Here is an 11,476-nt window from a genome sequence, read left to right as displayed (position 1 = left end):
TTGGAATATATACATATGTATATGTATTTTTTTAAGGAGTTACTCCACTTTCTAGTTGACAATCAGATGGCGATCTCCTATCTTTAGGGGCGTATGCGTATGACGCATCGAGGGTGGAGTCTAAAAATTCTTGATTCATTGATGAATCACTTGCCATGTTGAAGCGAGACAAGATGTGCACAATGTAATTCCTGGAAATCGTAGCGACAATTGTAAGCGGTACAAAATGATGAGAAATATAGAGAGTACTTGCAGGTGAAGTCAATGGCTTTGCAATTTATAAAGTCTTAACAGACAGAATTTGATCTGTCTGGAATGCTAAGAGGTATTGATGCCAATTTTGATCCATGGGGTTGATGATTTATATCTCTTTGTAGTGCATACTTTATCTTCATTTTAATTCAATTAACAAGTATGCCATTAAAAATAAAAAAAAAAAAATATCTTTAAACTCTCATTCAATACAATTTTCGAGAAGTTCGACAAATTCAAATATAAATTACAAAATGATGTATAACATTTTTCAATGGGGTATGATTTATATAAAAATACGTGTATTTTTCAAAACACAATAAATTAAATGATCAATAAACATTTTTTTAAACTACAGCAAGAGTATTTTTGGTTGTGCATTTGTTGTCGCCAATGCTTCTGTTGCTACCAATCATCTTCAACTTCTTCGGAAAGCTCGAGACGAAAACTAGTTTTGATATCCTGCAATTTGTCACGACAGTTTTTGCTTATCGGATTGTTGCGCAGATCCACCACAGCCAAGCAATCACTGCTAATCGCCTCTTCAGTATCGATCTCTGTGTTTTTGTGAATTAAAAAAATTGATAACAATCATTGACAGTGTGTATTTCGATTGAGTTTTAACTTACCAAAAATAGCATTATGCTGAGCATCTAAATTGGCAAGCTTCTTCAACTTGAAAACGACTTGAGGTAGAACAATAAATGAATTGTGCGAAATGTTGAGTGTGGTTAATTCACTAAGACTAGAGAATTCATCGGGCAGCCTTGATAGCTGGTTGTGTGAGAGATTGAGATCTGCAAGTAAAAGTAAATGTATTAAAATTGATTCAATTCGATTTAGATCCGTTTTTTGTACTTGCCTGTGATTGCGCTAAATTTCAGCGCAAACTTTGGTGTCACCTTTTTGAGCACATTACCGCTAAAGTTGCATGTCTTCAGCTCTGTATTGCGCATAAGATGATAAACTGCATCTGGAATTTGCATCAGTTCACATTGTGATAGATCTGAAGAGAAGAAGCAGACATTTCATTTTTAATGTGTTTATATTACAAGTTAGAGAGGCTTATGTAATACAATCATAAACTGATAATCTATATAAACTTTCTTTTAATTATTTAATTAAGAAGCTTATATGTAATTAAAATTAACACTAGTGCCGCAAAGGTTTTCAGCTAGAAACTTTCTTTTTATTCAGCTTAATTTACGAAATTTGCGGAAATGATATCAAATTTGTAAATATAAAAACTTTATAACAGAAATTAATAGAATTCAATTTTTTAAAGGAGGAAGACTCAAACAAAAAGTGAAAGGAATAAATCGTATTATAAGTTCAAAGTCATGCGTTCTCCTTGAAAGAAAATTAAAAGTATGCGTGGCTATGTTTCATTTTGGATAATGGTCAAGTTCAATTATATTTAGCATTATTTCTCAGAGTATGATGATGATAGCTCACACAAAAATAGACAATTGTGTTGCGGCAATTTATAAAAACTTTACTATTAATTTCTCCAAAAAATAATAAAATTAGATTCTTGAATCTTCATGTACAGAATTACAAAAAAAAATACATATTTAGAATTTAATTATAGTACATTTAGATATGAACATAATAAGTTTGCTTTATCAGCAATAAGTAAGCAAAAGGTGTTGGCTGTCGAAAGCTTGCAATAGATGGCGCCACAACATTTTGGCAATATCGAAACTTTTCGCTATCGCTCATTCATATATGCATAAGTACATACATATATGGATGTATTAAATGTGCGTAGATCTAGCCAATAACTTGGTTATGGTTTTGGCAAGATAATCTCTTACCTAGATGAGCATTTTCCGCAGCATTTTCACAACGCTCCACAACTTGAACCACCAAGTGTGCCATTATTGTTCCATAAAAATAACTAAGTTCTGCAGTCTCTAAAATAATAATGAGCTAGCAATGTGCTCACATGTGTCGTCTGTTGCTGTTGCCGTTCCAAAGATGTGTAAGCATGACCTAACGCACTAAACGGATGGGGCAATACTAAATAGCATATGTTTTATGCGCTACCCACCACTCACTCGGATTCTCTCTTTGTATACCAAAACTTGCCGGAGAGAGCACTCGCATTCGCATTAATGAGGGGAGAATACAATTTTAAGTTTTGTTTGCTCTCTCATCGGGCGGTCTCTCATCGGTGTTGTCAATTTGGCTATTTTCCCGTCAAATTTGACTTATTATGATGATCGATTGATCGAGAGATTTTATATAGGAAGGATGTCAAAATTATATTTTTTACATTGCTCACAGTAAATTATGTTTAATAACAGCCTCATTTTAGCCAATTATATGTATATATCTTATCTGGAATTCTTCATCTATACGAATAGTATTTATTATGAATATATATTTTAATGGATCGATTTTTGCTTCAATCTGGAGCATACATCAACATATCATTTAGTTTCCATATGAGAAAAAAAATAGTTGTTCAAAGTACAGATGAAGAAAGTAGTAATATATATAAAGTAGTAATTAATGCTATATTATGTATTATAATAATCCATAAAAATAATGTTTTAAACCTTTCTACAAATGCGACTCTTCTGGCTTGATATATTTTTTGTAACATCTATAGCATTTTTATATTAGCTTTTTTTATTTAAAAGTGAGCAACACTGATCAGTAGTAGGCTGTGCTGTACGTAGTTTTGTATGTTACGAGTGCATACACGATTCCTAAGTTGTATAACGCATTTTATTTGGACTGCATTAATTTGGGATTAAAATTTGGCAAAACTTTGCAATTGCCAAGGGAAAGCACGAATACAAGCTTGAGCAAGTATTATTTCGATTTCTGGATTAACCATTGTTGCCTCTTTGATGGCTAAGCAATGCTTCCGTAATGCACATCTCAATGACGTATTGCTTCGCTGGGGTCTTGAATGAATCAGCTTTGGTCACAACGTAAGAGATTGATAATGCTGCTTTATTTAGCTTTCTCTATGCGAACTGTGTTAGCATTCGGCTTCTGAAGAGTGCAAATCTTTCAAAAAGAGCACTTATAATTCGACTGCAACGTTAGGCAAATATACAAGCAGTGATGTAGTCCCCCTATCAGCCCTGAACACGAAGTATATATATATATAGTATCTATATGTAATTGCGGCTCTTTAGTTGACTCAGAAAGCACAAAATTGAGGTCTTATTGCGTTAGTTGAATGTGTCGAGTTCGTCGTCATTCAGTCTGGAGTTATCAGTAATTGAATTGCTTTTGTTTTTAAATCAATTATCTTCAATTGGCATGCCATAAAAATCGAGTTGCGTTTACATGTGTATTTGTCTGATAAACAAACAAGTTCACGAGATACTTGACGCGCTATTACTGCAATTGGCAGTTGTCCAAATACATATATACGTATTTTGTTATAAACATTAATTGTGCCATGAATAAACTACGCCGAATTTCCATTGCAAAAACTACCATTCGAATGGTGTAAAGATTTTCCACTCATCCAACATATATACGTACCTAATTTGCGATTCTCTTTGGCTGCCTCGCAGCGATGAACCACACGAATTACTCCACGTCCGGCGATTGGAGAGAATGTCACTATGCCACCGATTCTGGCTATATGCGGCGGTATGCGGGGATCTGCTTCTGTCTCTGATGTTGCCTCATTGCCCGATGAGTCTGAGTTGCCTCTGTCGGGGTCCTCGTTGTCGTTCTCATCATCATTGTTTCTGTCTCTGTCTCTGTTGTTGTCATTTCCATTGTCGTCGCCATTCCCCGCTCCGCTGTTATTTGCGATGTTTGTAATGTCATTGCCAAAAGGACGCATCCTTCAATGTGTTTTTATCCTGCGTCCCAAAAATAAAATTGTGTTTTATAACATTGTAATCCTTCGATGCTCAACTCCGTTCTTACTTTGTGTGTGTAAATCGGTGTGAACTCGTCTTCCAGTCTGGAATCGAGAATCTTTCAGAGCTTGGCGCGAAGTATGCTAAAGTCGTGCACTCCCGATTAAAGCCGTAATACTTCTATTATTGCCTTTATACTAGCAATATTTGAAGCTTATCTTGCTGCACTCAAACTACACTTTAAAAAATATATATCACTCGATAAATTTATGTATTTTCTTCTGTTACGCGTTCAATTCTCAACTGAATCAATTATCAAGTATTGGCACACACTTTAACAAGAAAAAAAAAATTGTTTTCAAAAACGCGTTAACTTTTCCACAACCAACTGATCGTGACTCTCTTGCGCATTGAAATATTGAAAATGCTTTTTACTTTCGGTTTTTATAGCACGGAAGAAGAAAGAAAAACTGCGCATAACAAAATAAATGAAAAATAAAATGGCAAGAAAAACAAATAATTGGACAGAAATCGACATTACTACCGGCTAGATATTTTTCATATACCCTTTCCAAAAGTTTTTGATTTTGAAAAAAAAATATATTTATTTTTAAGAGAAGGTTTTAGTAATACAATTTTAAATATCTGTTATTTTTATTAATGCTCAAATTGACTGCTCAAAAATTTTGAAATATATATAAGCTCGAAATAAAATGAAATTAGAAATTAATGTTAAAAAAAGCGAAATACTGAATGAGTAGTTTCCTTTTTTTAGTTTTCATATCTTATATAATATATTCTTAAAAAAACAGATGCACTAACCATATGATTTACTTAATTCTTAAATCTTAAAAATCGATATTTATATAAATAATCTTTATAAATTTAATAATTTTTTGTAAATTTTGGAAAAAAATGTATTCATTTTTAAAAATACCTAAAATAAACAAATATGCGTTAGCTGGAATTAGGAAATCATACATATATGATTATTCATTATTATTACGAATAACAATTTTATACATTTTGTCAATACTTGTGAATCTTAGACTTAAGACACAAACATTTTTTGGATGAACTTAAATGGTTAAATGTTTTTGATTATATACACATGTTGCAAAGATAATCATATAAGAATAGAATGAAATCCCGAAAAGGGTATTGTTGCATTCTACAAAAACGTCTTGTCATCATAAGAGCAATAGCCTCTGTTATAAACACTCTTTCTCTTGGCCCGCTCAGTTCTGACCACGGAAAAGTGTAAAAGTTCATCACTTTGAAAGTGAGAGAGACACAGAAAGAGAGAGAGAGAGAGCATATCGTTAAATGAGTAGAATGTAATGCGTACAAGCTCAAAATATACAAAATAAAAAATTGTGCTTATACAAACTCACACACACAGATACACAATGCAGATACTACTACTATATATATGTGTAGAAGCAGATCCGACTATTGCGCATCTGAAATATGGCGTTGTTCAGATACCGGAACTATTTGTAAATATTTTCCGCACACTTGCAGAATATATGCAAGTGAATCTGAATACATATAATACATATAAGTAGTTAATTTCTGAGAAGAATTAATGAAAAACAGACATACAATGTACATAATGTAATTGATGGAAAGTGTTTGGGTATTTAAAGACGAGGACGTCCTCGTCACAACAAAGCAGACCGTGAAAATTACGATTTGTGTACAACGCATTTCGATGTATGCGTAATAACGCAGCTTTGCTTCTTTCAATGCATTACGCAGAAAGTTCTTAAATTAACTTTTAAAAGCTTTTCTATTTTGATTTGATTTTAAAAGCGAACCAAAAAAGCTTCCATTAGAATGTCATGCAATTAAAGCTTTTGCTGCATGACGAACCAATTTCTTTCGATTGATCAAATGGTTATTACGTTTTTTCTTACACCCATATCAATTATACATTGTTATATCAGATAAAGAAATAGGAATTCTTTGAGATACTTCTTTTTGAAATGCAATTAAAGCTTTGCTGCATGACGAACCAATCTTACACCCGATCTTACACCCAAATTAATAATTATACATTGTTATATCAGAAAAAGAGAAGAAAATTCTTTGAGATCTTTGGATCTATAGCAACTGCAACTTTTATAGTTCGTTAATTGAAAGAGTTTGAAGTAGGCAAAACAAATATTTTTACCCACTTCACTACAATACGATTTATATATATTTTATTTTAAGTTTCGTTTTTACAGTAATGTTTGGGCAACTTTAAAATACAATAAAAACATACCTACCCGGTATAGTCTAGTCGGGAGGACTCAAAATATGTGGCTTTTGTTTTTAGTATTTTATTTTGAATTTTTGCTGTTTAAAGTCTACGTCTATGATATATCAATGATTTTGTAATTCGACAAATTTTGCGATTAGAAATAATTACATATATAGACATACTATTTTTTTTTTTTTTTTTTTGACAAACAAACGGTCTAAACGATTGGGATTATTTTCGTAACACAACACGGATTAAAAATGCCCTTAGGTTACTCACTAACACACATTTACAGTCGAGTCAAATGTAAGTATATAAAACTGGATTCATTCATTTAATCTTTTCGCTTCTTTTTCTTCTCTACTGCGTTACCACGCCCTGGGCATGCTGCAACCCTGTGCACAAATAGAGCATTATAATGCTGAGGGCCTGTACCCGCTCCTCTGACTGATTCTTTGTGCTAGCCATTGCTTTCCACGGCGAGTCTGACTTCAACTTCAACTTTTGGCCATCAGTTTGAGGCGTTGTGTAACCCTCAGTTTCGGCATCCAATGCAATCTTCAGTTTCGTCAGCTGCAACACAACAATTTGTTGTTAATTTCCCAGAGAGAGAGAGGAGAGAAGTCAACGCTTACCAGTTCATTAATTTTGGCTACACGCTCATTGGGTGGAATTTCCGTATAGAGATCCTTGCTGTAACTTTTGGCCAGATTCATGAGATCCTCGTTACGAGAATGCTTAACAATGGGCTCAGTGATGAGCACGACTTGTTCGAAACTGAATGTTGCACACTCCAATGGCAAAGCCTCTAAATGCTGTGTAACGCGCACAAAAGGATTTTGATTTGGAAGTTGTTGCTTCAATGCTTCTTCGGACATTGACGTCTTTCTGAAATTCAAACTCGGTTCAGAGAGAGATGGCAACAGAACGAAAGGAAGATAGAGAGAAAGAGAGAACTCACCGCGATAGCGACTGTTGCGGACTCGGAGGTAGACTCTTGGAGTTAATTGGCGAATTGTTGCCGGATAATGATGACACTATGCCTGGTATATCCAGATTGCTTGCCTGTCGCTTGATGCCCTGGGCAAGCATTTCGGTTAGACTCGCTCGGTGCACATCGAGATTGCCCTGCTGCGTTGGCTCAATGCCGCCATCGAAGCTCGCCTCATCGGGTTGCATGGCACCACTCGAACTTTTTGGCTCCACGAGGTCGATGTACTCGGCTTGGGTAATTGTAAACTCGGGCTTATTGACAACTGTTGTCTGGGTTGTTGTTGGGGGTGCATAGCACTCGACGGGGCCGCAGACGGTGGCGTTTTGACATTTGGCAATGCATTTCTTGTGACAGCACATGGTGCAATCTTTGCACTGCATCGCATCCTTTAGCCAGATCTTCTTGCCACAGAAATCACACTGTGTGGCACGGTGGAAATGGGTGCGTATAAAGTTGTGGGCTTTTGTCGTTGTCGCCGCTGTTGCAGCGCCATCCGAATACGTGGATTTTGCAGCTGCCGCCTCTGCATTTCCATCATCGGTGTTTTTATCACTGGTAGTTGATTGACTTCTAAAAAAAAACAACGGAATGAAACTCAAGTAAAAACAAGTAGGGAAGCTTGAGGTAACTATTACAAATATAAAAACTTCTATATTTCGTATATTGATGTAGCACTACATTCAAAATATACCATATTGTAAGTTTGTAGTTGTTTTTCCCCATACACAAAACTATTTCTCAAATAACTTCAAAAATGTTTATCTAATCGTAAGACTTGCATATGTAATTATTGTATCGCGACCATAGCCGAACTGGGCGTGGCAAAATTTTGTTTGGCGCGCAAACATGTCAAGTGCTTTGGAAATAATTATATTTCTGTCTCTTATAGTCTCTGATGCTCATGCAGACGGACGGAAATACAGACGGACGTATGTAGTTATATCGTTACGGATATTAACGCTGATCAAGAATAAGTATACTTAATACGGTGGGAGATGCTCCTTCTGCTTGTTATATACATTGCCTGGAAGCACTAAGTTATAATACCCTTCTACCCTATGCCTAAACTTACCTAACAGGAGACAAACTCTTGCCGGGAGTTTTTGATGTGCTCTCGTTATTTGGACTGCCATTCCACGAAAAGCCGAATAGAATATCGCCAAAGCAAAGATTCGGATTGAAGCCAGACTGATTCGACAATGGATGTGATTTACTGCAAAGGGAAATAATATTAATAAATAATCAAGTAATATAAGTTCTTATATGTATTCTCTACTCACACAGGCAATAGATTGGCCGGATTCAGAATTATCTGTTTGAGACATTGACTTAGCGTTGTTTCACAACACTCGACCAATATCTGACCAATCTGTATGTTATTGTAGCCGAGCAGCACACTCTCGCCCGCACACTTGCCAAAGACGCACACATTGATATACCGACTGTTGGCATCCAGCTGAAAGTTGGACAAATCGCCCATATGAATGAGAGGACTGAACGGACAGTCGATCGTCGAGTGTTGATAAAAATAGTTGACATCATCCAGCGACTTTTCACCACCCGCTGTACCTGTGACTGTTGACTTGTCATCAGCTGTTAAAGTGGCAGCCGACTTTGAAGGTGTCTCATCAGATTTATGTGCATCGCCGCTCTCACGGCTCATCGTCTTCTTGATGGCCTTGGCAATAATATTTGATTTTTTAGGTGAATTCGTGGGCGTTGCACTTAGACTCGACTCGCTCGAGTTGCGACTTTTTTGCACTGCCAAAAGTTTGGTGTTGATCTCAGTTGCATCGTCAGCATCCGATTTCGCCGCAGCAGAAACTGTGGCTGGAATATCGCATAGATCATCGTATTTCTCCAGATCCTCCAATATGGCATCGTTGCGTATGATGCCCGGAATAATGCGTTCGATGCGCAGGCAACAGACTGTCGACTGCAGATTCTTGACCACCTTGGCGATTTGCTGAATCGTCGTCACCTGTTTGCCCTCAATCGCAACGAGAATATCGCCCGACAATAGATTCGATTTGCAGGCCGGTGTGTTGGGCAGTATCGATTCGATTTTCACCACCTGACTGGTGCTCTGCTTGAACACAATGCCGATTTGCTGATTCTTCGCCTTGTGTATGATAACATCCAGTGAGATGAGCACATTGCGATTATCCTTTTGTTGTGCCTCAATGAATGGAACCGGCGCAAGCGTAATGGTGCAATAGATGTGACTGGTGCCGGGGCAGGCCATCAATCGTGACAGCTCGGCCACACGCACTGTGAGTCCACCATTTGGCTGTATGTCGCACTCCCCGCCCGCCTCGTCCTGCGGCTCGGCTGTCCAGTGGAAGAAGGGTTTGTAGCGCAGTTTGTAGTTGGGCAGCGTGTGTTTTCGTCGGACTGCTTTGCGTATTTGATTCGATATGAGGTTCGTAATATTTGATTGCATTTGCCGCCCTTGATACTTGGATTCAACCACCAAATTGAGTTCCGGATCGCCCAAAAAGCTGAGCGACCAGTGCGTGTACGGTTTGCGTGTGAACTGTAGACGGACCAAGCCAGATAGCTGTTTCACTAAGAAAAAAAACATTCAATAGCAAAGAATTATTTATGACGCAATTAAGTATATGCTTTAAGCAGGTCAAAAGTCTATACGATACTAAATAATGCTCTTTGACTTTGAAGGTCAATCAAATTGGTCTTGAAATGGAAAATAATTGAATTAAAAATGGTTTAGTTAGTTAGAGCATGAACGGAAGTAGAAATTATCTAGGAAATTATGCCAGCAATCAATTGTTGTAATCTCTCCTTCGCTATAATATTTACCTTTTAGCATAATGGAACCTTTCTTTCCCAGCACCATGTCCGCATCGATGGAAGTAGAGAAATTCCCTATGTAGTTAATATCCATTAACAAGTCTAAATTTTCGATGCGCTGCTCTGCCTCATCTAGTTGCACATTATGCACCGATAGAGATTTAATGTCTGGAAACTGGTCGCCCAACTCAAGTTCCCTGATCTGAAAGTAGATATAATTGCATTAATGTTTTCTAACCATTACAACTACAACTAATAAGCAAACCGTTAATTTGTCCAGTAATTTTCCAGTAGTTGTTTTAGTAATTAGCTCATCTAGCTCAATAGTGAGCTTGCGATAAAACCATTTGCGTACACGATTTGAGTTTTTGAATTCGTGAAACAGGAACTGCATAACGAAATTGAAGGAGCCCAACGTGGATGAGTTTTGCACATTATTGTGATGAACTTCGTAGTTGGTGCCATCGTTTTGGCCAGTGTTTAGATTTCGTGCCGTTTGCTTTATATTCTGATGATAATTAAATATTAATATTTATTGATAATACTTACAAACATTCTCTAACTCACCGTGGGTAATGTATACATAGCGCTCATTTGTTTCTGTTCCTCGCTTTCATCGGGTAGATTTGAGAATTTGATAAAGAGCAAATACTGAAGTAATATCATAACTACGCCACCGATTAGCAGGAATATTAGACAGAGCAACAATATATTTGATATGGGAATCTCCATTTTGCTTGTTGCTATCGAATCCTTCAAATGTTTCAGCTTCGCTCTGATTCTAATTCTATGTTTTATTTCCCTTCCTCTTGTAATTGCATACGTCAAATCGGTTTCAGTCTTTTCAAATACGGGTTAGATACTATATGTATGAGTAGTACATATCGTACGTGCATTCACAATTTGTTACCAATCATCTCGTCAATATCCATATGGATTGACAATTGGACTTTGAGTGCTAGCTAATCACTCCGTCCATTTGTATATTGTTATTCATTAAAATTTCGTACTTTGTTAATTCCACCAACGTTTGCTTAAATATACTACAACAAACGACAAATTAAAATCAATACTGCTGATTCCATTCACTGCGCATGACCCGTCCATCAGCTGTTAAGTCTTGCGTAAGAGAGTGACCATACACAAGAACACCATACAAACATTTCCAGAACTTGTAAGGACAAACAGCTGATTGCCTTTGTTCACGTCCGGCAAGTCCTTGGCGCTAAATATTGCTTGCTTTGAATGCAGAATTTGATTGGCAACTGAGGTGCATTGAAAAATTATGAGTTTTAGTTGGTAAGAGGACATTTTTTAAGTCTCTGCTCTTTT

The 11,476-nt window shown here is 36.6% G+C and overlaps 2 protein-coding genes across 3 annotated transcripts; both read right to left on the bottom strand.

Annotated features, from left to right (window-relative positions):
* Positions 1-514: 514 nt before the first annotated feature.
* LOC133847601 (leucine-rich repeat-containing protein 20) lies at positions 515-4,509 on the bottom strand. Of its 2 annotated transcripts, XM_062282760.1 has the most exons (5): positions 4,159-4,509; positions 3,763-4,091; positions 1,115-1,258; positions 882-1,049; positions 515-809 (listed from the first exon to the last, which is right to left on the bottom strand). In XM_062282760.1, exons 2-5 carry the CDS (start codon positions 4,070-4,072, stop codon positions 658-660), a joined length of 774 nt encoding a protein of 257 aa, XP_062138744.1. In that variant the 5' UTR covers positions 4,073-4,091; positions 4,159-4,509; the 3' UTR covers positions 515-657. The 2 variants fall into 2 exon arrangements, with proteins under 2 accessions (XP_062138744.1, XP_062138745.1); XM_062282761.1 differs by lacking the exons at positions 3,763-4,091; positions 4,159-4,509 and adding an exon at positions 2,070-2,226.
* A 1,943-nt stretch (positions 4,510-6,452) lies between these two features.
* Positions 6,453-11,221, bottom strand: LOC133848107 (PDZ domain-containing protein 8). The gene is made up of 8 exons (XM_062283498.1): positions 10,712-11,221; positions 10,410-10,652; positions 10,154-10,346; positions 8,614-9,901; positions 8,406-8,546; positions 7,301-7,903; positions 6,975-7,227; positions 6,453-6,912 (listed from the first exon to the last, which is right to left on the bottom strand). Exons 1-8 carry the CDS (start codon positions 10,874-10,876, stop codon positions 6,700-6,702), a joined length of 3,099 nt encoding a protein of 1,032 aa, XP_062139482.1. The 5' UTR covers positions 10,877-11,221; the 3' UTR covers positions 6,453-6,699.
* Between the last annotated feature and the right edge of the window lie 255 nt (positions 11,222-11,476).

The sequence above is a fragment of the Drosophila sulfurigaster genome, chromosome X (genome assembly GCF_023558435.1).
Source record: "Drosophila sulfurigaster albostrigata strain 15112-1811.04 chromosome X, ASM2355843v2, whole genome shotgun sequence".
Lineage (NCBI taxonomy): Eukaryota > Metazoa > Arthropoda > Insecta > Diptera > Drosophilidae > Drosophila > Drosophila sulfurigaster.
Note: the sequence above shows the minus strand (reverse complement) of the source record. Positions and strands in the feature narration are given on the sequence as shown.

Bases quoted from the DNA above. Each gene is read 5' to 3' on its own strand.
- LOC133847601 (XM_062282760.1), bottom strand. From the start codon at position 4,072: ATGCGTCCTTTTGGCAATGACATTACAAACATCGCAAATAACAGCGGA. The intron at 1,259-3,762 runs GTACGTATATAT...TCTTCTCTTCAG, and splicing joins CAAAGAGAATCGCAAATTAG to ATCTATCACAATGTGAACTG. The intron at 1,050-1,114 runs GCAAGTACAAAA...TTTTACTTGCAG, and splicing joins GAAATTTAGCGCAATCACAG to ATCTCAATCTCTCACACAAC.
- LOC133848107 (XM_062283498.1), bottom strand. From the start codon at position 10,876: ATGGAGATTCCCATATCAAATATATTGTTGCTCTGTCTAATATTCCTG. The intron at 10,347-10,409 runs GTTTGCTTATTA...ATCTACTTTCAG, and splicing joins AATTACTGGACAAATTAACG to ATCAGGGAACTTGAGTTGGG. The intron at 7,228-7,300 runs GTGAGTTCTCTC...TTTGAATTTCAG, and splicing joins CCGCAACAGTCGCTATCGCG to AAAGACGTCAATGTCCGAAG.